We start from the raw sequence: 21,731 nt of genomic DNA on the forward strand, positions 1-21,731 counted from the left end.
CTTCCCTAGGCTGCAGAGTCACGAGTTTTCCACAATGACAAAAGCAAGCGGAAGCAGTTCTCTGGCGGTGGAGAGCGGACGTCAGCCCCGTCCCGCAGGCACGCAGCCCCGGCCGAGGGCTCGGGCTCAAGCCCGGCGGCTCCAAAGCTGCCCGGGGTCTCGGTGACGTGCTTGCGGCAAGCCCAGCTGGCAGAGCCGAAACGCCTACGGATATAACGGCGGCAGCGGCGGGCGCTAACGTAATTAAACCAGACCTATGATTCCTTCAGGAGTCTGGAAGAAAGGGGATGCCATTAGATTTAGTAAAAGCAAATAAACTGTCACCAGTCAGTGTTTGTTTGAATGAAACTTGCTGGCGAAACCAAATGAGAAGGAGTATAAGTATCGCTGAGGGACTAATATGAAAGAATCCAGCTGTATATACATGAGAATGAACGGGACTTAGCTTGGGAAAATGCAGGCCAAGTTTGCAGAGAGAGAATCCGTATGAAACACACTGAAAGGACGGTGAGCCCTTYGTGTTAGCACTTCATATCCATCACTTCTTTGCCAATAGCATCCTCAACACCATGGCATCCTAAGGTGCTATTTTTGGGTAAAGATCAAAGAAGGCATGCTGTTGTCTCATTTTTCTCTCTTTTTTTTTCCATTCTGTGAAATTTAGGGTAATAAAGAAATGCACATAAATTATAAAGAACAGATTAGGCAAAGGCAGCAGTGCTGACGTTCTTGTGCATGCTGATTGGGGCGAGGGGGCTGCAGGTTTCCATGCAGCTGTGCAGAAATTGAGGAAAAATGCACTGCAAGATTCCCCACATTCCCCAACAACCAGGAATCGAATACCTGGGAAAAAATATCTATTGCCCTTACGCATACAGCTAGCTATCGAAACAGAAAATACCTTTTTCTCTTCACAAGCTCAAACTAGCCGCTGCAGAAAGCACTGAAGCAGCGAGCACACGCAGCCACTGCCGTTCCAGCAGCAAACCGATTGCAAATGCGTGCGGTGGCAGCGCTGTTGGTGTTTTGCTGGCTCACTCCAGGGCTTGCGCTCCACCCTTTTTTTTTTTTTTCTTTCAGCTTTTGCAATCTGACAGAGGAGAGTGAAAGCAAGTTGAGAGAAAAGACATTCTCCCGAAGAGGAGCTGGAGAACAGGTCTCCGTCCCTGTCCGCGCTAGGTGCAGGACACACAGCCACGCCACTTGCTTTAGCCTAAAAAAAAAACCCCAAACAAACCCAGGAGAGACATTTGCCGTTGAACTGATTTAGCAGGTAAGACCCTTTTTTAAAATCCAGCATTTTGATAGCCGAGCACTTCCTAAACAGGAAGTTAAATACGTGCTAAGGCAGAACACTGCGGAAAATGGCTCGGTTGCTTACGAGCAGAGCAAGAAGCAGGCAGGCGCTGTCGCGTCAGTGCAGCAGGTCTGCTGGTTTGGGGTTATCAGCCTCCAGCAGATCAGGCATTCGTGGCAGCTGACTTATTTCAGATACCGCTTTTGGGAGGGCCTCAGAAACCACAGGAGATGGACGGACAGACAGAAAAAAAAACCCGGCACCAGTAAGGTTCTTCCTTTAAATAGGAGTTAATACAATTCTTTTCTCTACTTCTGCTGAAAGCAAGAAGGGGAAGAGGTCGTGGCTGGTGAGGCTGGTTTAAAGCTTCACGCAGCAAGAACGACGCTTCTGAAAAAGTTCATCTATAAAAATAAATAAATTTATCGTTCTGATGCTGTGGGGAAAAGCTTGGAAACCAGCCAAAAAACGAACAAAATGAATCCCCAGGAAAATAACACAGTATGCTTACCCTGAGGGTTGGTAAGTCAGCCTGCTCGGGGCATCTTGCGGACGTGTTGCTGGCCCTGATGTAACCATTACAGATTTCTGACCATTTGTAGCCTAAATTTTAGGAAACAGGGGTTGCCAAACTGGCAACGCTTTCTGCTTGTGCCAGGAGATGGTACCAAGTGGAACTTTTGTATTTTCGTTGCTTTTGTTATATACTGAAAGCATCTCTCCAAAACTCCCAGGCAGTTTGGTGTGTGCCATTTTTCACTATAAGGATAATTCAATCCTGTCTACCTTGACTGTTTCTTGTAATTTTAACTTAAAACGCATAAACGGGTACTTCAGAGCATTTTGGGATCCCTTGGACCGATAACCTATACAGCAGGGCTCCGTACTCGGAGCTGTCTGGAACCTCGTGGCACCCAGGTGGGAATAACGAGCTCTCCGGCCGCATCAGAATCCCGTTTCTCGCCACCCCGTGACGGGCTGGGAAGGCCGGGGAGCGGGCGAGGAGGGACATCCCGAGGCAGGCCAGCTTCAGCGCGGGCAGCGAGCGTTCGTCTGCAGAGTCGGCTTCCCGGGGTCGACGCGTGCGTGAACCACGCCGTGTGGCGGGAGCCCCGCTCCGGCGCGTGCCGGGTGGCYGCGGCGCTGCTGTGGGCTGGCGCCTCCCTGCTGAGCTTGGCGCTTTGCCGGGCAGGAGCTCCCCGCCGAAATGCGCTTAGCACAGCTGGAGCCTCTAGTCGCAGCTGTGAAAGAAAAAATTAAAAACAAGGTTTGTGCTCATCAGCAGCGTCCCCTTGGCTCCTCTCAGTGCTAACGCTTATGTTCAGCTGGCTTCGATAGGGCCGTTAGTCAAATCCCCGTCCTCTTCTGAACAGGCGGCTCCTATTGATTAGGGCCCCATAATAATGAAGACTAGGACCCCATAACAACGAGTGGGGAGGATCCTTCCAGCCCTTCCAACGCAAGCTGATACTTTTTTCTCACCCTTCTTTCAGAGGCAACATGGACATCAAGGAATATTTTGCCAGAATTTCTTACCAGGGCTCCTACGATAAACCGGATCTGGATACCTTAACGGGAATATTCCAGCACCACATCCGCTCAGTCCCTTTCGAAAACCTCAGCATCCACTGCGGAGAGCGCGTGGAGCTGGACCTGGAGCCAGTGTACCACAAGATCGTGAAGAAGAACCGCGGAGGCTGGTGCATGGAAAACAACCACCTTTTGTCCTGGGCCCTGAAAACTCTAGGATATGACATCACCCTTTTGGGATCAAAAGTTTATGTCCCAGAGTATGATGCGTACGCTGATGAAATCGATCATCTTCTGCTAAAAGTGGTCCTTGATGGCAAATCCTACATTGTGGACGGAGGTTTTGGGATGGCCTACCAGCTTTGGCAGCCAATGGAGCTGATCTCAGGGAAAGATCAGCCTCAGACTCCCGGCACCTTTCGCTTCCTGGAAGAAAATGGGATCTGGTACCTCGAGAAAGTTAAAAGGAAGCAGTACGTCCCCAACCAAAGTGTCTCTACTTCTCACAATGTGGAGAAAGAAGTTTGCCGGCGAGTTTATCTCTTTACCCTTCAGCCACGAGACATCGAAGAGTTCAGACCCCGCAACCTGCACTTGCAGACAGCGCCGGACTCCCTGTTTGTTACCAAGTCTATCTGCAGTTTGCAGACCACCGATGGCATCTGGGCTTTGGTTGGGTGGAAACTCACGGAGATGAAGTACAACTATAAGGATAATATGGATCTGGTGGAAATCAGAATCCTTGCAGATGAAGAAATAGAGAAAACGCTGAAAGAGAAATTCAACATAACACTAGATAAGAAATTTGTACCCATCAATACCAGCAGGTTGTCTCTGTTTTAACACACTGCCTGATTTAGTACAATACAATGATATTAAATACAATCTTTTCCCCTATTTTTGACAAGCACTAAAGGTTAAGCTTTCTCTTTCCATCTACCCCAGCATAAGGCAGAACATATTAGCATGAATCTGGAAAAGAAATTGATTTTCACAACTGTTCCTGCATCCCTCCTTGGTTCAGGTACAAATAATTTCCTCCCGGCTCAATCAAATCACTCCCATTCTGTTCATGCTTAGCTGGAAGCAGACTCTGCCCATTCCCTTCTCCTTTCATCTCTTAAAAGCTTTTCCCACTAAACCTGGCAGGGCAGGGAGCCCAGGCAGTATGTCTCTTTCCTTATTACTTTGCACTGCCACCTGGGGAAAACCGTACCTGCATCTTAAATGACTACCATATTCTTTTTGAAATTTAATAGCCGGAAAAACAAAGATGTTCAATGTTCAGTTTGCTACAGCAAGCTGAAGTCTGTCCACTTTTGCTCTTATATTCGTAACATCCTTTCATGCTGTAACCACGCAGCTCCACCCTTAGGATATACATGGCAAATACTTAGAGTGGCTATTTATGGCCTAAAACTGATGATCAGAAACGTTAGGAGACAATTTGATCTCGTTTCTGATGTTACACAACTCCCATTCTCTTAGTGACGTATCCAAAAAGCAGTAATTCTGGAGCTCACTTGGGATCTGAAGTGTCTCCCACGTAGTTCGTTTGCTAAATCCAGCAGCAGACTGCTGGGAATACGTCCCCCACTCACAGGGGTGTTCTTCCTACTCTGAATATTACCGCGCATTAATTACTGTGGCTGAAATCAAATTCGTGCACAGAAGGATTTTTCCAAAACATATCTGTTCTACTGAAGATGTGTTTGCAGTGATACTAATTATATTGATATAAGGAGAAAGAATAAATCTTAATCAGATACCTAAAGGCTAACATTTTTAGTATGAGAAATTACTCAGACGTAATCATATTGCCCTTTGAGATGATGCTTGATGTTGCTTTATGTACAAATCACAGAAGCATTACAACTATGCACTTACTTATAAGTAAGCAAATTACAATTCAATAAAAAAAATCAAGTATTGTGAACTACAAGTATTTAGCTGTTTCTTTCCCCCAAACTACAATTTCTTCCAAAGTAAAAATTTTCAATGATTCTTCATTAATTACTGCAGTTGTCCTGATTATATGTTTTGTAGATAAGGCCTTTTGAAATACAATAGCCTCACTGTACCTTTTTTATTTTGTTATGCAATGTATGTGGCTTTCTATAACGAGCAATTTATGTGCTAGTTAATAAAAGGTGCTGCTGTTCTGCATGCTCAGAATATATTTCCCAGAGACAGGGTAAGAAGTCCCCCCAAATCCCCCTCTTCCTGGCATCAAACACGTCCACATGTGCTTGGCTGCATGTGTAATAGTCACTTATAGCAAAGCAGGCTCTCCCGCCGCCTAGGACGGGAGGAAATGAAATGTTAACGGTGATCCCATAGCAGATTGCGGAGGAAATTGAAGCTCCTTATAGCGGGACCAGCAGCTTTCGACACYGATGCGCAGCGGAAATTGTCCCAGGATCTGGCTCGTAGTGGGAGGGTTTGAAAGCTGTGGCCTGCTTCGGCTCTTAAGCAGCCCCAGGGTACTGGCATAGCTGTGCGAACCCTGTCGCACTGGTCCTGCCGGCAGCCCGGGCAGCGCATCAGGAGCAGGGGCCAAAACCCTCGGCCAGGCCTTGGGAAGACGCGGGCAGGAGGGGGTCGCGTGGCGGCCCGTAAGGCTGCGAGCTCGGAGGTGGCTCATGGGTAGCTGGTTATGTCTGTTGGGCAGACATTCAACACGTGAAGGGCAAATAATAATTAAAAAAAGGGCCTTTCTTTCAGCTGACTCATCCCCTTGAGCCCCTGCCCCGGCCGCTCTTCTCCCCGCTCCGTAGCCCAGCTCAGCTGGTGGTAGCAGCCCCCGGACCTCCTGCTCAGAGCACGCACGGAGGCAGATTTTATTGCTGAGCAATCGCATGAAACTCCCAGCTGGAAGGGGGAAAAGCGTCCCTCAGTCTCAGATTTCACTAGTTTGCTTTTTTCTTATCACTAACTCGGGAGGCAAATTCTTAAAGGCGCCACAGGCTGAGGAAGCGCAGCAGCTCCCCGGGAGCAGCGTCCTCGCTGAGGACGGCCAAGGCTTGAACCCCGGGGGACTTGGGCAGCTCAGTGTCTTCTGAGATCTGGCCTTGCTGCTTTGGGGCTTTGGTATCAGCCGCGAGGAAGAACTCAGGGCAGGTGCTTAACTCAACGGCTGCCGCCCACTGCTAGTAGATCAACGACGTCTTTGGCTTGAATGAGCAGCTCTCAGCCGTAAGCAGCTTCCCACCGGGGTCCAGGCCACACTAGTGTGAACGAGGCAAACTGCGTCATCAAAAGTTGCACTGTTGTTTTGCTGCTTCAGGGCAGCAAAAACCAAGCCACCCCTGCAGAGACCTGCTGAGGGCAGGGCTATAACCACTTTCAGAAGTTGCTCGCGCTCCCCGAACCGTATTTCTCCCTTGTCTTCCTGGAGGGCTTTAGTTCTCCACCAGTAACAGGGGAAGGTTTAAACCTACTCAATACTGTAAGCTCTTTGGGGAACGGCTCATCTTTCAGCTCTTTTTTATGGCCCCTAACATGATGAATTGCATGACTGTTTCTTTTTTTTCCATGCACGATGCCATTACAAATAAAACAATAAAGCCATCACAACAGAAAATACTATAAAAGAAGAAACTGGTTCTGCTGGAGGCTAACGCCACTTGTGCCAGGCAGTAAAAGGGAGCCTGGAGCTTTAAGAGCAGAGTTCCCAGTGCAAACACTCCTGGGAACTTTGGAGCAATCCAGCACAGAAAGCCTGACGCTCTCGCTGGCTTGGAGGTAAGTAAGTCCCCAAGGGTGCGGTTTTTAACTTCATCTTGCGGACGGACGCGGGTCAGGCGGCTTGGAAAAGCCTCTCATGTGCGTCTGCATTGCCTGTGCTTAGCCCCGGAGGCACGTTAGCAAAGGAGAAATTACCACCCCCAGGGTCAACACCCCGAACTGCAGCGCAAGGACATTATCCAAGTACAAAGAGCAAGTGCCTGAGACTTAAACTTCCCCATTTATGCTGAGCTAGAGTGTGTGAAAAACCCAGCTCCTGACTTGCACGCAATGCAGCTTAAAATCAAACAAATTGTATAGGCATGTGCAAGGGAAGCCTACCTTGGAAGCCTCTCGTGAATTCTAGCAGCAAGGAACCATTTCTGCTATTCATTCTAATTCTGAAAAGATGCAGCTATCCCCAGGGACGTTTGCAGACAGGCAGAACTAATGTCTGAATCGTGCTACCCACCAAGCCGGTCCTATGAATGTGCATGAACGCGGAATGAAACTCGGCTGCCGTGGGAGCAAAAATAAACGCGACCGAGATCTGAATTGAGGCTCGGCTACTTGGCAGCCCGGCTTTGGCATGCAAACCGTCCCGTATGCGAGGGCTTGCTCTCCGTTGCAGGACTATCATCGCAAACGCGGGAGGAACAACTGCGCAGAGCAGCCCAAACCGTGACAAGAAGAAAAGCCGCCTCCAGGAAACTCAGAGAGCGAACGCTGGTTTGCACGATTGCTCTCTGTCTGTGGTCACTAAAGCCAGCGATTTTACACTGCAGATTTATCATACTTAACCCCCTTTTTAAGTGTTAATTGAGATCAGAACCCATTCGGTCAGCCACCACCAGACTCTTTCTACTATGACAATTTAAAACTGATGAAGGCAGAGGAAGGGCAGCAGGGGAAACTGAGGCGCAGACTGTGACTTTCCCCAAATTAGCTTTCCCGAAGCGTCGCTCCGTGCCCCACGTCGCAGCCCGCACCCGCGTGGGATCCCGACGTGGCTCCCCAGGGCTTCACGGCCGGGAAGAGCACGGTGCTGGCTGGTTTTTCGGGTGCTCTTCCCACGGAGGTGTTTTTTAGGGCTGGAACCAACGTTTTGCCAACGCTCTCGTTGGCCCTGAAGGGGAACTGATAGGCGCTTGCCTCCAAGCCGATGCCAAGCTTGGAGGGCCACCAGGCTATCAGAGCCGGTGAGGCCCCTCCGGGGCGCGGAGGTTTAGCTTGGCGCCGTCACGGCAGAGAGACGTTTCTATCCGGTTGCGCAGAACGGCTGAAAGCGGGAGTCGCGAGGGAACGGTGGCAGGGCGGCAGAGCGCCGCGGCGTGCAGGCGTGCGGGTGCGCGTGCCCCTCCGCCGGGAGGGAGGAAGGGCTTCCCGCAAGCGCCGTTGCCAAGGAGACCCTGCCCTCGTCCTCCAAGGAGATGGGGGAAAAGCACAAAATGCAGCCTCAAAGACGCATTACTGTGTTTTCCTGCAGTCCCCTTGGCTCTTTTGAAGTGAAAATGTTTATTTCTTAGTCCCTTAGTGGGACAGTCCTCTATTTTATTACGTTTTCCTGCGTTTTTGCACCACGCAGCCTGAATCGTGCTCCTAGGGCCAGTCAGAAGCAGCACAATGAAGCCAAGTGGGTTACACCACTGACATAGAATTTGGGGTGAAAGTCTAGAGATTAGGTCATCTGATGTGCCCACCTGCCAGGGCGGGGGTTGCTGCCTAGCTATTTGAGGGGAGATTTCCCAAAGCTCTGGGCACGCGCGCAGCTGCTTGCGGGCAAATCGAGCTGAACTCCCAGTTTTTTCTGCTGGAGCAGCTGGGCCGGTGCCAAGACTACTTGCAGGAAAGTCGCTTCTCCTACGTAATCTACAGCAAGTGCTTTTTGGAAAATCCTCCCAGGGAATGTGGGATCAATTTCAAGGAGCAAGAAATTCTCAGATTTTTCAGAAATTAATGCAGTCCTCAGCAGATTGTGAACGGTTCTGGAAAAAAATCCTTGCATGGAAAAATGCCAAATTAAATCTAAATTAAGGGCAAAACATCCTCGCAGATACCAGATGAGTCAGTGGATTAGAAATGTTATCAGGAGCCTTTTGCATCTTGGCCACACAGTCTGTAGCAAGGAGAGTCTCTTTTTGCTAATGAAGAGAAGGAGATCAGGGACATGACACAAAATACGTCCAATTTCAGCTCAAACTGCCACTTTTGGTTTGTAAAAGATAAAACAGAAAACCACCAAATATGCCCTGAATGTATTCTTAATAATTATCAATTCGTCTGACCCTTGAATTAGAAAAATTAACAATCTTTTCCTTTTTCATCAACAGCCAAGGTCAAAGCTCTGCCTGAACTCAACAGGGAAACTAAAGAGATTAAGAAAACAACAATCTACTTCACATGAGAGCTTGTCTAAAACGGTGACACACTGAGAAGTTAATCCCCGTTAGCTAAAGCTGTGAATGTAAAACCGTCTAGTTAAATTACCTGTGCCTTAAGTAAAGAATTGCTTACCTGCTACTGTAAGAAGAAACAGTAAGAAATCGTTGTGACTTTTATTCCAGTATAGTCTAACAACTCGTCTGCAGACCTGTTGTTTGTCAGTTTTATAATTTTTTTGTCACCTGTCGTCACACCAAAGACTCTGCTGTGCCAAGCGCTCTAGGTGCCTACAACACAGAGAGCTACTTGGGTTGAAGAAATTTTTGGAGAGAAAAGGCATTATTCTCACCTGCTCCTATCCTCATCTCTTTTTTTAAGAAAAACAGATGATACTGGCAGCTCCAGACTATTTTCATCTCCTACCAAGGGCAGAGGTTTCTTTCAAACACTAGGCAAAAAGTGCAGGGTGCCTTTGCAGGCTGGTTAACCAGTGCTACAGAAATAGGAGTGAAACCCTTGAGAGCCATCCAACAGTAACCAGCTCTTTTTCTGCTCACACAGCCAAAATGAACATTCAAGAATATTTCTCAAGAATTTCTTATCGTGGGTCCCATAAAGATGCAGACTTGAAAACCTTAACAGTCATCTTGCAGCACCATGTCCAGGCGATCCCTTTTGAAAACCTCAGCATGCACTGTGGGGAGAGCATTGATCTGGATTTAAAACCTATTTACAACAAGATTGTGAGAAAGAAACGTGGTGGATGGTGCCTGGAAAACAACTACCTTTTATTTTGGGCTTTGCAAGGAATAGGGTATGACGTCGCTATTCTTGGAGGCAATAGTTACGATCCAGCAGAGAGAACATACACTGCTGACATAAATCATGTCCTACTGAAGGTGGTGATCGATGGCAAATCCTACATCGTAGACAGCGGTTTTGGTGGTACCTATCAAATGTGGCAGCCAATGATGCTGATTTCTGGGAAGGATCAACCTCAGATTCCTGGCATCTTTCGCTTCACGGAGGACAATGGTATCTGGTACTTTGAGAAAATAAAAAGGAAGCATTATATTCCAGAGCAAAGCGTCCCTTCAACTGATATTCCAGAAATGGGGGAGATCAGAAAAATATATTCATTTACTCTTGAGCCACGACATATGAGTGACTTCCAGGAGCTAAACATGTACCTACAGACATCTCCGGATACCTTATTTCAGAAAAAGTCAATCTGCACTCTCCAGACCACTGAAGGGGTTCGTGCCTTAGTTGGATGGACCTTCACTGAGCTGAAGTACAACTACATGGAGGACATGGACCTGGTGAAGATCACAACTCTTTCAGATGAAGAGGTTGAGAAGACCCTGAAAGATAAATTCAGTATAACCTTAGAGAACAAACTCATACCAGTAAATGTTCGTGGCTTGCCACCTAATTTAGTGGATATGATCTAATTCTAACACTGTGCAAGATGTGTCTTTAACTACTCAATATAAAAATTTCTAAAATTAACATTAATAACATATTAAGTTGATTCTAAAGTTGAGCTGTTCAGATGAACACAAGGCTTGGTAAATTTAAGTATATCATTAATTACTTGCCTATATCCATTTCAAATTTTTTCTTAAGCTTCTCCTTCTGTACAAACTGAGACACCTTTAATTTGCTTGTATGGAAATTGCCTTTTGTCTCCGTTAAATTTTGTTCCACCTCTCTGGCTTGCATTTTATTTCTAATATATTTTTGTGGCAAAGGAGACCAATGTAAGGACAAGCTGTATTACCATGTTACACAAAAGACCTCTAATGTTTTTTGGTATGATTTCCTATCTCCTTCTCAACATAGTTTTACGAATTATTCACTTTCCTGAACAGTCTGAAATAGAGAATTGAGACGATTTTGGCCTTCAAAGAATCCATAAAAAAATGAGAGGTTAAGCCTTTCTTAAAACAAGCCACTGTGTAGGTGCTGATTAGCTGATGTTGAAAATATGTTGAAAGACTTGAGTTCTATTACCTTACCTCAGACTGACTTACAGTAAGCTAGTGATGCAAGGGCACTTACAAAAAATGCTCTCCGAGGGTCCAATTTTATTTACTTTATGGTTTTTTTTGTTTCTCTGAAATCTAAACAAAGCCAACAAGAGCTGAAGCTCTTCAACAGTTCTTAAAAATTATGCATTTAGAATCAAAAATGTAAACAAATGGAATTAGATCAACCTTTGAAAAATCGAGTCTAAACATTCTGAGGCCTAACTTTGCTCTGACGTCAGACGGGCATGGCAATATTGTAGACAAAAAGCTTTATATTTTTTATAGATATTGTTCCACACAAGGGCTACAGCTAATGCTGCAAAAGAAAACACTGAGAAGTTAGGACATGCCAGCAGTGTGATTTCACAGCACAGCAGCCTTTTCGCTCTCCGGTACTGACTCTTCTCCAAGGGAGTCTGGCCTCCAGCCCTGTAGAGGATATATATAACGCGAGAGGGTGAGGGAAGGAAAAATGCTGTTGCCAAGTAAGGGTCTTCCAGTTGTGCAAAACAGAGCCTTTGAATTTGTGCCCCCTCTAGAGGCAGCCTGGCTCCGGGGTTGGAAGCGGGTCCTTCTGCGTTGGAAACCCGCCATGCCATGGGGACGAAGCTCGCTCAGGGACCAACATCGGCCCTCATTCAACGCGCCTGTGAATCAGCAGCTGATGTGCCCAGAACTCCGTTGCTTCCCAGGGGCAGTCCAACATGCCCTTCGCCTCCACCAGTGGGACCTCACCCTTACTGACACTCGCTTTCTACCTCCAACTAAAACGATGCAAGCTTGAAAGGGAGAGATCCAATATGGCAAAGGTGCAGAAGGCCAAGTTTTAGAGCGGAAATGCATTATTTACTTCATCTCGTACGTAACACTGTGCAAATAAATATTTGTCATGGCATTCATTACATGAGATTGCTACCAAATGACCAGCTGGTGCGGTGGAAGCTCTGAGCAGACCTGGAAAATTGAGTGAACAAAGAAGAGTCACTCTGGGCATTTGCGCAAATGTAGCCTGCAACGTCTTGGCAACACAGAGCACCCACAAGCAAAGAGAACACCAACCTCCACCACAAAGTGCTGGTCACCAAATAACATTAAATTAATCATAAAAATTGCTGAGCCATTTTTTGAAGATCTGTTGAAATTATTTTACAGAGAAAACCAGTGCAATCTGGTCTTAGCCAGCAGAAGGCATAAACATTGCCTAATAGAGAAGAAACAAAGTTTAATTTGCTTATGGATCAGTGAAGCCCAAAAAATGTGCATGCATTTTGGGTGGACTCTGCCCTTTCTTGCAGTTTAAGCTTCAGGAGTGTGGGAGAGGAAGACAGACTTAGAGAGGAAGACAGCCCTTGCAAGTTGTATCTGCTCCCGGCTTTACTGACTGCTGCCCCAGTAATAAACAATCCAGCAGCTGAATACATAAATAAATAAGGCTATGTTAAGAGGTAAGTTTCTTTTATTTAAAAAAAATACAAACACAAACTGGTTTCTTTATGATGGTAAAGGTCATGGGGAATAAATTCGAGCAAAATTTCCTTTAGGAAAAGATATTATAAAAATATGTGGGGGATAGAACTAAAATACTGCTTGCTAAATATGGGCTCTTAAAGAGGGCAAAGGAATAATAACACAACTGCAATTCTTCTGTCTTTCTGCTCTTCAGAAGGCAATTCACTTGACTAGCAGAGAGATTCGTTTGTTTAGATATACCAGTGGTGTAAATTCAGAACTACAGCCTGTTCTCAGAAGTTTTTTTTTTTAAATATCTTTAACTTTATTTAAAAGTATTGCAAATGCAAAGGAAGCAAAGAGAAAAAAAACAATTAAATAATCAATAAATTTTGCTTTCTTTACAGTCCTTTAAAAACAACTTAAAAATGAAACTAATAGACTGTGTCTTGCCTACCCTAGAAAGCCTGTGTACTAGCTGCATTAGGATAAAAATAGATACAGATTTTAAGAGCAGAATTACTGATTGTGTGTACAGTCATGGTAAGGAGGTGCTGGCAGTAAATATTTTTGCATTAGCACCTTTATTTGTACATTTAGAAACAGGCTTTGAAAGTTCTGCTGCTGCTGCTGCTTTTCTCTGTATAAATCATAGTCACATTTGTGGGATTATCTTTTCAATATCTAGCTTTTCATCCGATCTGTTCACAATTCAAAAGAACTGTAGCTTTCATCTCCTAGCAGTTAAGATCTAACGCTGATCAATCATGTTATGGAGCTGCAGAGAGAAATCGCAAATAATATAAAATCAAGAACCAATATTATGCTGGTATGATCAGTCCTCACTATTTAGCATTCAGAATGTGACCAGGTAGAATTAGACCCTGCAAATCAAAAGGGGGGGGGGGAAATCAAGGCTATTTTGAATTCAAGTTCTGTCTTATCCAACTCACCAAAGCTGGGTGGTATCATGGACAAAAGGTATTAATTTTGGCCAGTCTTTTGTTTACACCAAAAAAATCCATTCCATGGAATGCTGGAAGCTTATTTTCTACTTAACAAATATTACCTTAGAATATCCTCCAGCACACTTAAATAGCACTGAAAACGATATTCCTTTCTGTAGAAGATAACATACTGTATTTGATGGGCTCTCCATTCACTTTGGACAGCTGCTTCTATAACATGCATATGCACATCACAAATCTGTCACTGAAAATCAAAATCATCTTGAGAAATCCTAGCTTGCAGTAAACATTCAATGGTTCGCTGCTGAATTTATTTGAACACAATAGACTTCCTGAGTCGCTAATACCAAGTGTCTAAAGCTCAGCTTACTGTATGCACAAAAGATTTCCAAGCAGCTCTCTGAGTTGTCAAGAAGTTAAATATTTGCAGTAACTCTGAACTGCTGAAACGGTTAGTGCTTTCTTTGCAAAGGTTCAAGCGTTCAAAATATGTCGTGTCAAGCTCCATATCCTAGCAGGCAATCTACAGTAAACATTTACAAACAGGATCTATTCAGAGACCTATGGATCATCCAGCTTGCAATGATGGCCAGCAGACTGCGAGAGGCCACTGAGAAAGCCAGCAGACGACTGCGCGCGACTTCCCATGGCACTGGGAGGCAGAAAAATAAGTTGAATAGTTCCTCAGGCAGCAATATCTGGCTCATGTGCAGTCTTCCCAATAGAGACAGGCATTGCTAGAGGCAGGAAAGACCATGAAGGCACTGAACTAGGCTGCAGCAGTTCTCAGAGCTACCTCTGGAAGAAATAAATGAAGTTTTATGAAAGGCCAGGATCAGAGAGCTGTAAACCATCCACTATCCACTTTCAGTGCGCCCTGGGAGATCCTGGGCCCCGCTGGGAATAGAGACACGCTTTTTGTCTTTTAGATTACTCACCTCTATGCAGAATCATTATTCCAACACCAAAATGAGTTTGTGCAACACTCAGAGCAGACAAGGAACTCACTGGTCTGTGATTCTTGAAAAGGTCAGAGGTTTTCCTCAGTTATAATTATCTGAATAAAACTTGACACTTCACAAAACATGCAGGGAGTATCATTTTCGACTTTTTGTAAGTGAAGAAACAGACATGTAGAGAATGAACCATTCGTTTATGATCACGTAGATCAGTGGCAGACTCATGAAAGGAACATGTGAACCCTGGCTCAAATTATTCTCCCTCCAACTGCTAGACAACACTGCTCCCTGCACTGCTACTCCTTTCACTGAAAAGTGGATTTAGACTTTTTCATGAAAGCTTCTGAGCATTCCCTAGCGAGATCTTATATTTCTTCTTAAGCCTGCTGTTGCAATGCAAATACAGCAAATCCCTGTTACACAGACCTTGCATATCAAGCGGCAGCTGCATCAACTGTTTGCCATAGGGATGACTCTAAGGCAAAAAGCAAACCCTCACATGCACTACTCTTCTTTGCTCTTGGAACTGTTTGATAGGAATATCTGTTGCTTTTAAAAACTGTTCTGACGAGGTTCAGTAAGTTAAAGCATCTCTGCTGGCAATAGCCTGGGCAGTTCTTCCCAGCATCATAAATCATTGATGTAAAGAAACAAAATCAAAAAACATTTTTTCCTTTACAGGAAACATGAACCTTGAAGAGTATTTTGCGAGAACTGGTTATAATGGTTCCCTTGAAAAACAAGATTTGGAAACCTTAACTGATATATTCCAGCACCACATCCGTGCTGTTCCATTTGAAAATCTCAGCATCCACTGCGGGGAGAAAATTACTTTGGAGCTGGAGCACGTTTATAACAAAATTGTGAGGAAGAAGCGTGGCGGCTGGTGCATGGAGAACAATCAGCTCTTAGGCTGGGTCCTGAAATGCCTGGGGTATGATGCCAGCTTTCTGGGAGCTTATGTATTCAGTCCACATCAAAACACGTATGCCACCATCATGACCCACCTGCTCGTAAAGGTAGTTATTGATGGCAAGGCCTATATTGTTGACGCAGGCTTTGGTGTGTCCTATCAGATGTGGCAACCAATGGAACTAGTGTCTGGGAAAGACCAGCCCCAGGCTCCTGGCGTCTTTCGCTTCACGGAAAAAAATGCCATCTGGTACCTGGAGAAAATGAGACGGAAACAATATATCCCTAATCAAAATTTCTCTAGTTCTGACCTTCTAGAAAAAAAAGAGTGTCGGAAAGTTTATATGTTCAGTCTTGAGCCACGGACAGTGGAAGATTTCCGTTTCCAGTGCACGTACCTTCAGACGTCTCCTGACTCCCTGTTCACAAAGAAGTCCATCTGCACCCTCCAGACCACTGACGGCTTTCGAGCGTTAATTGGGTGGACACTCACCGAGACCACATACAATTACAAGGAAAATATGGATCTGGTGGAATTCGTAACTCTCGAGGATGAAGAGGTGGAAAAGACACTGAAAGAGAAATTCAACATAACTCTAGAGAGAAAGCTTGTCCCAATTAATGTCAAAGGATTTTACACAATTTAGACTACTGGAAAAACCTATGCTAATGCTATGCATTTACAGTATCTTCCATGGTCTGCCCAATCACTGCTGCAAGATTACAGGATTCCCTTGCAGGCAATTGAAGGAAAAATATATTAATACCAGATTAAAGTGAATTTCATGTTGGGGAAAGGGAAAAAATCAGGGATATCACACTCTTCTGCCAGGTAGACAGAATTATTTGCTGTGAAATGACTGAAGTTCAATTTTTGGCAGAAATGTAGATGAATCTGGTCATAAACTTGGGCAAGAAATACGTCTGGGGAATTCTGGAATGCCTATAGTACATAAATAGAAGTAAGGATTGTTAATTTTGATATGCTGCCATTTTTATGGTTATTATGAGAAAAAATAATCTGTGAGCATTTAGACAACTACGTACACATTTAAAACTTCACTTTTCACAATATCTAACCGCTCACAGCTCATCTCATTTCCCTATCTTTAAAATGGGTATAACAATACTGTCACCTTTGAAAGGCACAATTCAGGAGGCACAAATCTTTCACCATCATCCTCAAACAAAACATAGTGGAAAAAGATTATCATCTTGTGCATCTCTTTGTTATTACTGTAGTAAACTGCCCAAAGTAATTTTTGGTATGTATGTATTTTTCCTAAGATGCAAATTGTACCTATTGCAGTGTTAATTGTGACTGATAGGTTCTAATGATATACCTGCAAGTTTTGCTTCTCCTACAAAAAAATCATCCTATTCCAGGGTGAATCAGAATGTAGTGCTTAAACGTGAGTCTCAACTGGCTGAGATTTACTTCTATCCCAAATGGGGTGCAAATTTCATATTTTTACTGTTGCAAGTTATTGCATGTATGCTGCAAGTTATTATATGTATAACGAAGGTAGAATAATGACACTAACCCCCCTATACCCTTAATTGCTACGCTGCCATCTCTTTGTGTATAGCAAATTTGGAATTCCATATGGCTACCCCATATGAATAGTGGGAAGCACAGGAGCTTTAGGGTCACAAATAAGTTTCTTTATCAAAGTGGAATAAAAAAGCAAGGAGCCAGCCAAATCTAAAGGAACCTTTTTCTTCTCAATTATTTCACAGTCACAGTTCCCCATCTTAACAAAATTGTCGTCACACCCTTCCATGCTTCTCTGCAAAAAGCTCAAGCAAGGAAACCACTGAGAAAGGGGAAGCATTCTCAATGCATGAAAAAAATAGCAGAAACACTGAAAAACACACTTTTCTTTCCTTCTTTTCCATCTATGATAATCCTGAGTATGGTTAAAATGCTGGTTTCTCCCACTGATAGTGTATCTTTTTGTTCAAAGATGTAATCTGATCATAAATCTCACAAATGTTGTAATGCATATTTGAAATAAATAAAGTAAAAACATAAGAATTGCTATAAACATAGACCCTTCCCCCCCCCGTAACTGCATGACCCTGGTACAGTTGGTTTGCTAAGTAAATAAGGTCCGTGCAATCACGTGGTCTGATCTGCTGGCCAGCCCTCCTCACCATGAAGTTCTTGAACTGAACAGGCCAGCATCACGCAAGTTTGATAGAAATGTTGAAGACAGTAAGTTCCTACAGGTTACTGGACGAACAGCTCACAGGCTGAGGAAGGGGACGGCTGGCGGAGTCCTTGTAGTTCTCGTCTCCACCGGGCTCAGCGGTCAGCACGCTGACAGCCCCGACCTGGCCGTGCTGCTGGCTAGCAGGGCACTGCCGATAGCGTGGGAAGGAACCGAGGCTGCTGCGGTGGCAGCTGGTTACCGTGGGTGTGCGCGTGCGTGTCCTGGGACACAGGAACTGAGTGCAAAGTGGGAGGCAATACGGGGCACGAGGAAGAGCTTCCCAAGGCAAGGACTGAGTTTTTCTACCAGTGGAACTAAGGACCTTGTTTTGTAATTTGTGTTTGTATTACTATCTCATATTAAGGCCCCATTAAAGGTTTTTACTCCTTTCTAAATGATTGATCAAAATGAGGTGTTCCCCAAGGCCCTGAGGAACGTTAAGGGTTCAAAAACACTCACCGTGTCCGCTTTAGCTGGCAGAAATTCCCATCTGCATTCCCTCAGGTCACCAAACCACTCTCCTCTAGCGTTGTTTTGTGGTGGGACCACCTCTTGCCTGGAGGCCAGCCATTAACAGATCAGTTATTTTGCCTCCATACTTCCCTGGAGATGTTTCTGCTGGTGCTCCCAGCTAATCACTCTTCCCTACCTGCTGGGGCTATGGTGTTGAGGACTTCTTGGGCAGAGGTCTACAGATTCATATTGACATTTTTAGCCGTGACTGCAAAGATACCAGATACCACCTTCTAGTATTCAGCTCTTACTAAAGATCTATAGGGCTGAAGATGATTCAAGCTTCAACCCTCCCTCTGATTCGATCTTTCATAAGCACTCTCTGAAAGCGATTTTTCCTCTAGATGTGACAAATATAACCAGGTCCTTCACTGTGGAGCATCAGATCACACGAAGGAATGTCAACACATACAGCTGTGGAACAGTTTCACAGTTTAGCTAAAGCCCTCCAAAAGCTGATGAAAGCAAAAGTTGCTAAGGTGTGAATGCCGGGCCCAAAAGGTCTCAAAGGTTTGAGATGAGAATGGTGTAAAAACAAATAAAAAACCAGAGGCATCACACTGTGTCTGCATTAGCAAGGCATTACTGTAGAAGACAGATGCTCTCCTAGACAAAGAGAACAAACACTCCCTTGAAGAATCAGCTCTCTGAGAAGCTTGCATTCGCATTTAGAAGTTAAACATGGGATCTCACAACTGCAAGGCAGTTTATTTGACATCTTTTGCCAGTAACACACTTTAAAGTTTTATTAACAATCTCTCTCCAAGAAAAGTTTAATGAGATCCTAAACTATTGCACAGTTTTAGTTGCAGACTGTTGTTCAAATGGAGAAGGACAAACACACTGAACCCCTGACCCAGGACTTTTATAATTCCAAATGCAATTTAAAAGCATGGTATTCTAATTAACATAGAGAGAAGACAATTTCTTTTTAAATCTGAAATCTGGATTAAATCGCATTAGTTTTAATAGGAAGTGGATGCTCAGATCCCATTGATTGCTTTGCATAATCCCAGCCTAACTGCCCATTACACACACACACACACAGGCAATGCCCAGTGGAAAATGAGAGCCATCGGTGATTGTTAAATTGTATAATGAGTATCTTATTAGGAAATAGCCACAGATAACAGAAGAAACACGGTTCAAACTCCATAGCACCACTGAACATTTCCCCCCGCAAAAGAATCAAAGTTTAATCAGCTCATGCATTACTAAAGGAGGATACAGGATGGCTCGCTTCAGTCGGACTCTGCTCCTGTAGTTTTTAAGATCCAAAACTAAGAAGAACAGCAGTAACAAGAAAAATCATCAAGAAAGGTGAAGTTGTTCAATACTTACACATTCCCAACACCAGCAGTTACAACAGCAATAAACACTTTGAGCCTGTCAAAGGGAGGAACAAAATTTCTCATGACAAGAGACATGCTTAACTGCGACACTGTGAACTGTCAGTGAGCACAGACTACAAYGCGCACCTTTCTTTGTTCAGTCTAACAGGTACAGTAGTATAACAGACACAAACACGTCTGGTGTCTGGTTCCTCTTTAACCAATAAATTTTGGAGGTAGCCATTTTCTTTAGCAAAAACGCTTACTACTTAGTCCAGTTCACTTCTATTCTCAAGAAATGCTTTTGATTTAGAAACATGGCAATGTGGGGTTTAAAATTCTACAGCTTAGGAAGTTGTCCATGAACATGGCATTTGAGACTACATCAGAGCCAAGAAAGCTTGAATTAAGGCTTGCATTATAAATATTTCACTGCTACACTTGCATCTCTCTTGCAGCCTCTACTCTGTAGAGTACAGATTTTATATGGCAGAATGTTTCTGCCTTGCTATCTTGCATGTTTCTTCTAGGAAACCAGAGCAGACTTAACATACATACACATATATATGTGTATGTATTTATATAGTTGGAGATATAGATGGGTATTCAGAAGGTTCTATCACCTACTTAAGTGCCTGCTTGTAACTTTGGGCACTTAGATACCTTTCAAAAAGGTTTTTTTTTAGTTTTGCCTTGCTCATGATAACGCACTTTGAATGATGCTTTTAGAACTGCGTTTTACAAACTCCATGAGCAAAAAGAGATTGTGTTAAAAATCAGTAGCTGGTCTTACAGTAGCATTTCAATAGCTCACCTATCAGCTAATCAAAATTCGAACAGTAGAGCATGCAGATCTGTAGAAAATAAACCAACATCCGTCATTTCTTTACAGTTGGTGTTGGGCATGTTTAGGAAATAGAAGAACTACCCTTTTCTCTCCCCCAAATTCCTAGAAGGACAGACCAGGGATTTTCTAGGAAGATACTGAGTTTGCTCAGCACATTCACTGACCCACGTACCACACCACACATATTCTAGGACAGTTGTTCCCCAGGGAATTAAATTAAATTAGGGACCAATGTATGGCAGAATGCAATTAAACCACACAAAGTTACCATGTGTTAGACTGAACAGAACTTTGCAATGCAAAAGAGTTCTCTGTGTAGAGCCTCTACAAAGAAGGACTTCACACAGTTCGTTTTAGCCACAAGAGATTATCAAAATTACCCCCAAAACTCCTTTACATGCTGTCAGTGGAACAGTGCCAAATTCACTGTCTTTCAGGGAAGTGCAATTACAGTGACATCTCGTGGTTGCTCGTGGTTCACTAGAACACACTCTCCCCCCCCCCCAACTATCTAGCACAACTATTCAGAAATTCTCTCTCTAGTGAAGAAATGTATTCACATACATCATTTTCCTAGTAATAAGCATGGAAGAATGATGGGATGTATTCTGAGTTTTTCTTGTGATGACCAACAATAAATCATTTCTTAGCTCTGGTCACATCATCCATAGGAAGAAAAATGCCTTGCAATCATTAACTTCTTTTCAGCTGGTGATAATATATGGTCAGGTTTTAAGTAATTGAACCAGTAGCATTTAATTAGCTCTGAAAAACTATTTCAGATCATGAATCACAGATTTTCTACCTGTATGAGGCTCCCTTACTAGGTTAGAAGTATATTTCTCTTTCCACACATGATCCATCTTGAATATCTAATTAGGTGCTTTTGATATATGGATTATAGCTCATATATCATACATGCAAACTACAGACACACAACCTTTCTTTATATAATTAACTGAGTTTCATGTCTTGCTTCACTGAGTCACCTCTTATGTCCATGGTGGAAAGGCCACTACCTGCTTCAATTTAGAAAATTCTTCTTTCTCCAGAGAGTCAGCACTAAGGTTGAGTAATTCAGACATCTAGGTGGGGAAATGAAATAACAGAAAGAAATATTTCTTGTTGAAGGCTTGGATACAGAGAACTGCTACAATTTGAGACAAGACCCATACTGACATTTTTCAATCTGCCTAGTGCTGACTGACCAAAGGCCATAATGTTTCTATCCTAACACTGCTTCAGATGGCTTCACTGCCTGCTAAACAAAGAGCCACTGCAGTCAAATAATATTTGGGGACATCTGTGGCAAGCACAAAATAGGATCATTTCCTGTATCTGATTGTATTAAGGACCATTTTTTACATTAAATTAGCTAAACCACAATAATTAACCACAAAGAATCAGTTTTTATTCAGCTTTCAAACATGTTTCTGAAGCAGTTATTATGCTTCTATGACAAGACCTAGATAATTATAAGATTGGAATTTTTTGGCTGGAAAAGAGACAAGATTAGCAAACTTCTTTTGGAAGACAGAAATTAAGACTCACAATCTGCTCAAGTGTCA

At 43.8% G+C, this 21,731-nt stretch overlaps 3 protein-coding genes across 6 annotated transcripts; all 3 read left to right on the top strand.

Moving 5' to 3' along the window:
* Positions 1–1,124: 1,124 nt before the first annotated feature.
* On the top strand, positions 1,125–4,993 carry LOC112962715 (arylamine N-acetyltransferase, pineal gland isozyme NAT-3). Of its 4 annotated transcripts, none has more exons than XM_026059162.1 (2): positions 1,125–1,273; positions 2,791–4,993. In XM_026059162.1, the coding sequence occupies exon 2, from the start codon at positions 2,798–2,800 to the stop codon at positions 3,668–3,670; it is 873 nt and encodes a 290-aa protein (XP_025914947.1). In that variant the 5' UTR covers positions 1,125–1,273; positions 2,791–2,797; the 3' UTR covers positions 3,671–4,993. The 4 variants fall into 4 exon arrangements, with proteins under 4 accessions (XP_025914947.1, XP_025914941.1, XP_025914954.1 ...); XM_026059156.1 differs by lacking the exon at positions 1,125–1,273 and adding an exon at positions 1,305–1,562; XM_026059169.1 differs by lacking the exon at positions 1,125–1,273 and adding an exon at positions 1,569–1,819.
* Positions 4,994–9,470: 4,477 nt separating this feature from the next.
* Positions 9,471–10,430, top strand: LOC112962682 (arylamine N-acetyltransferase, liver isozyme-like). The gene has a single exon (XM_026059078.1). It carries the CDS (start codon positions 9,502–9,504, stop codon positions 10,387–10,389), a length of 888 nt encoding a protein of 295 aa, XP_025914863.1. The 5' UTR covers positions 9,471–9,501; the 3' UTR covers positions 10,390–10,430.
* Positions 10,431–12,335: 1,905 nt separating this feature from the next.
* LOC112962676 (arylamine N-acetyltransferase, pineal gland isozyme NAT-10) lies at positions 12,336–17,279 on the top strand. Its single transcript, XM_026059065.1, has 2 exons — positions 12,336–12,413; positions 15,026–17,279. The coding sequence occupies exons 1-2, from the start codon at positions 12,404–12,406 to the stop codon at positions 15,901–15,903; spliced, it is 888 nt and encodes a 295-aa protein (XP_025914850.1). The 5' UTR covers positions 12,336–12,403; the 3' UTR covers positions 15,904–17,279.
* The last annotated feature ends 4,452 nt before the right edge of the window (positions 17,280–21,731 follow it).

This window comes from Apteryx rowi, unplaced genomic scaffold (genome assembly GCF_003343035.1).
Source record: "Apteryx rowi isolate R43461 unplaced genomic scaffold, aptRow1 scaffold_1, whole genome shotgun sequence".
NCBI classification, from domain to species: domain Eukaryota; kingdom Metazoa; phylum Chordata; class Aves; order Apterygiformes; family Apterygidae; genus Apteryx; species Apteryx rowi.

Excerpts from the sequence above, each read along its gene's own strand:
- LOC112962715 (XM_026059156.1), top strand. The coding sequence starts at position 1,528 with ATGGACGGACAGACAGAAAAAAAAACCCGGCACCA. Across the intron at positions 1,563-2,790 it reads GAAAAAAAAACCCGGCACCA|AGGCAACATGGACATCAAGG; the intron begins GTAAGGTTCTTC and ends CCCTTCTTTCAG.
- LOC112962682 (XM_026059078.1), top strand. The coding sequence starts at position 9,502 with ATGAACATTCAAGAATATTTCTCAAGAATTTCTTATCGTGGGTCCCAT.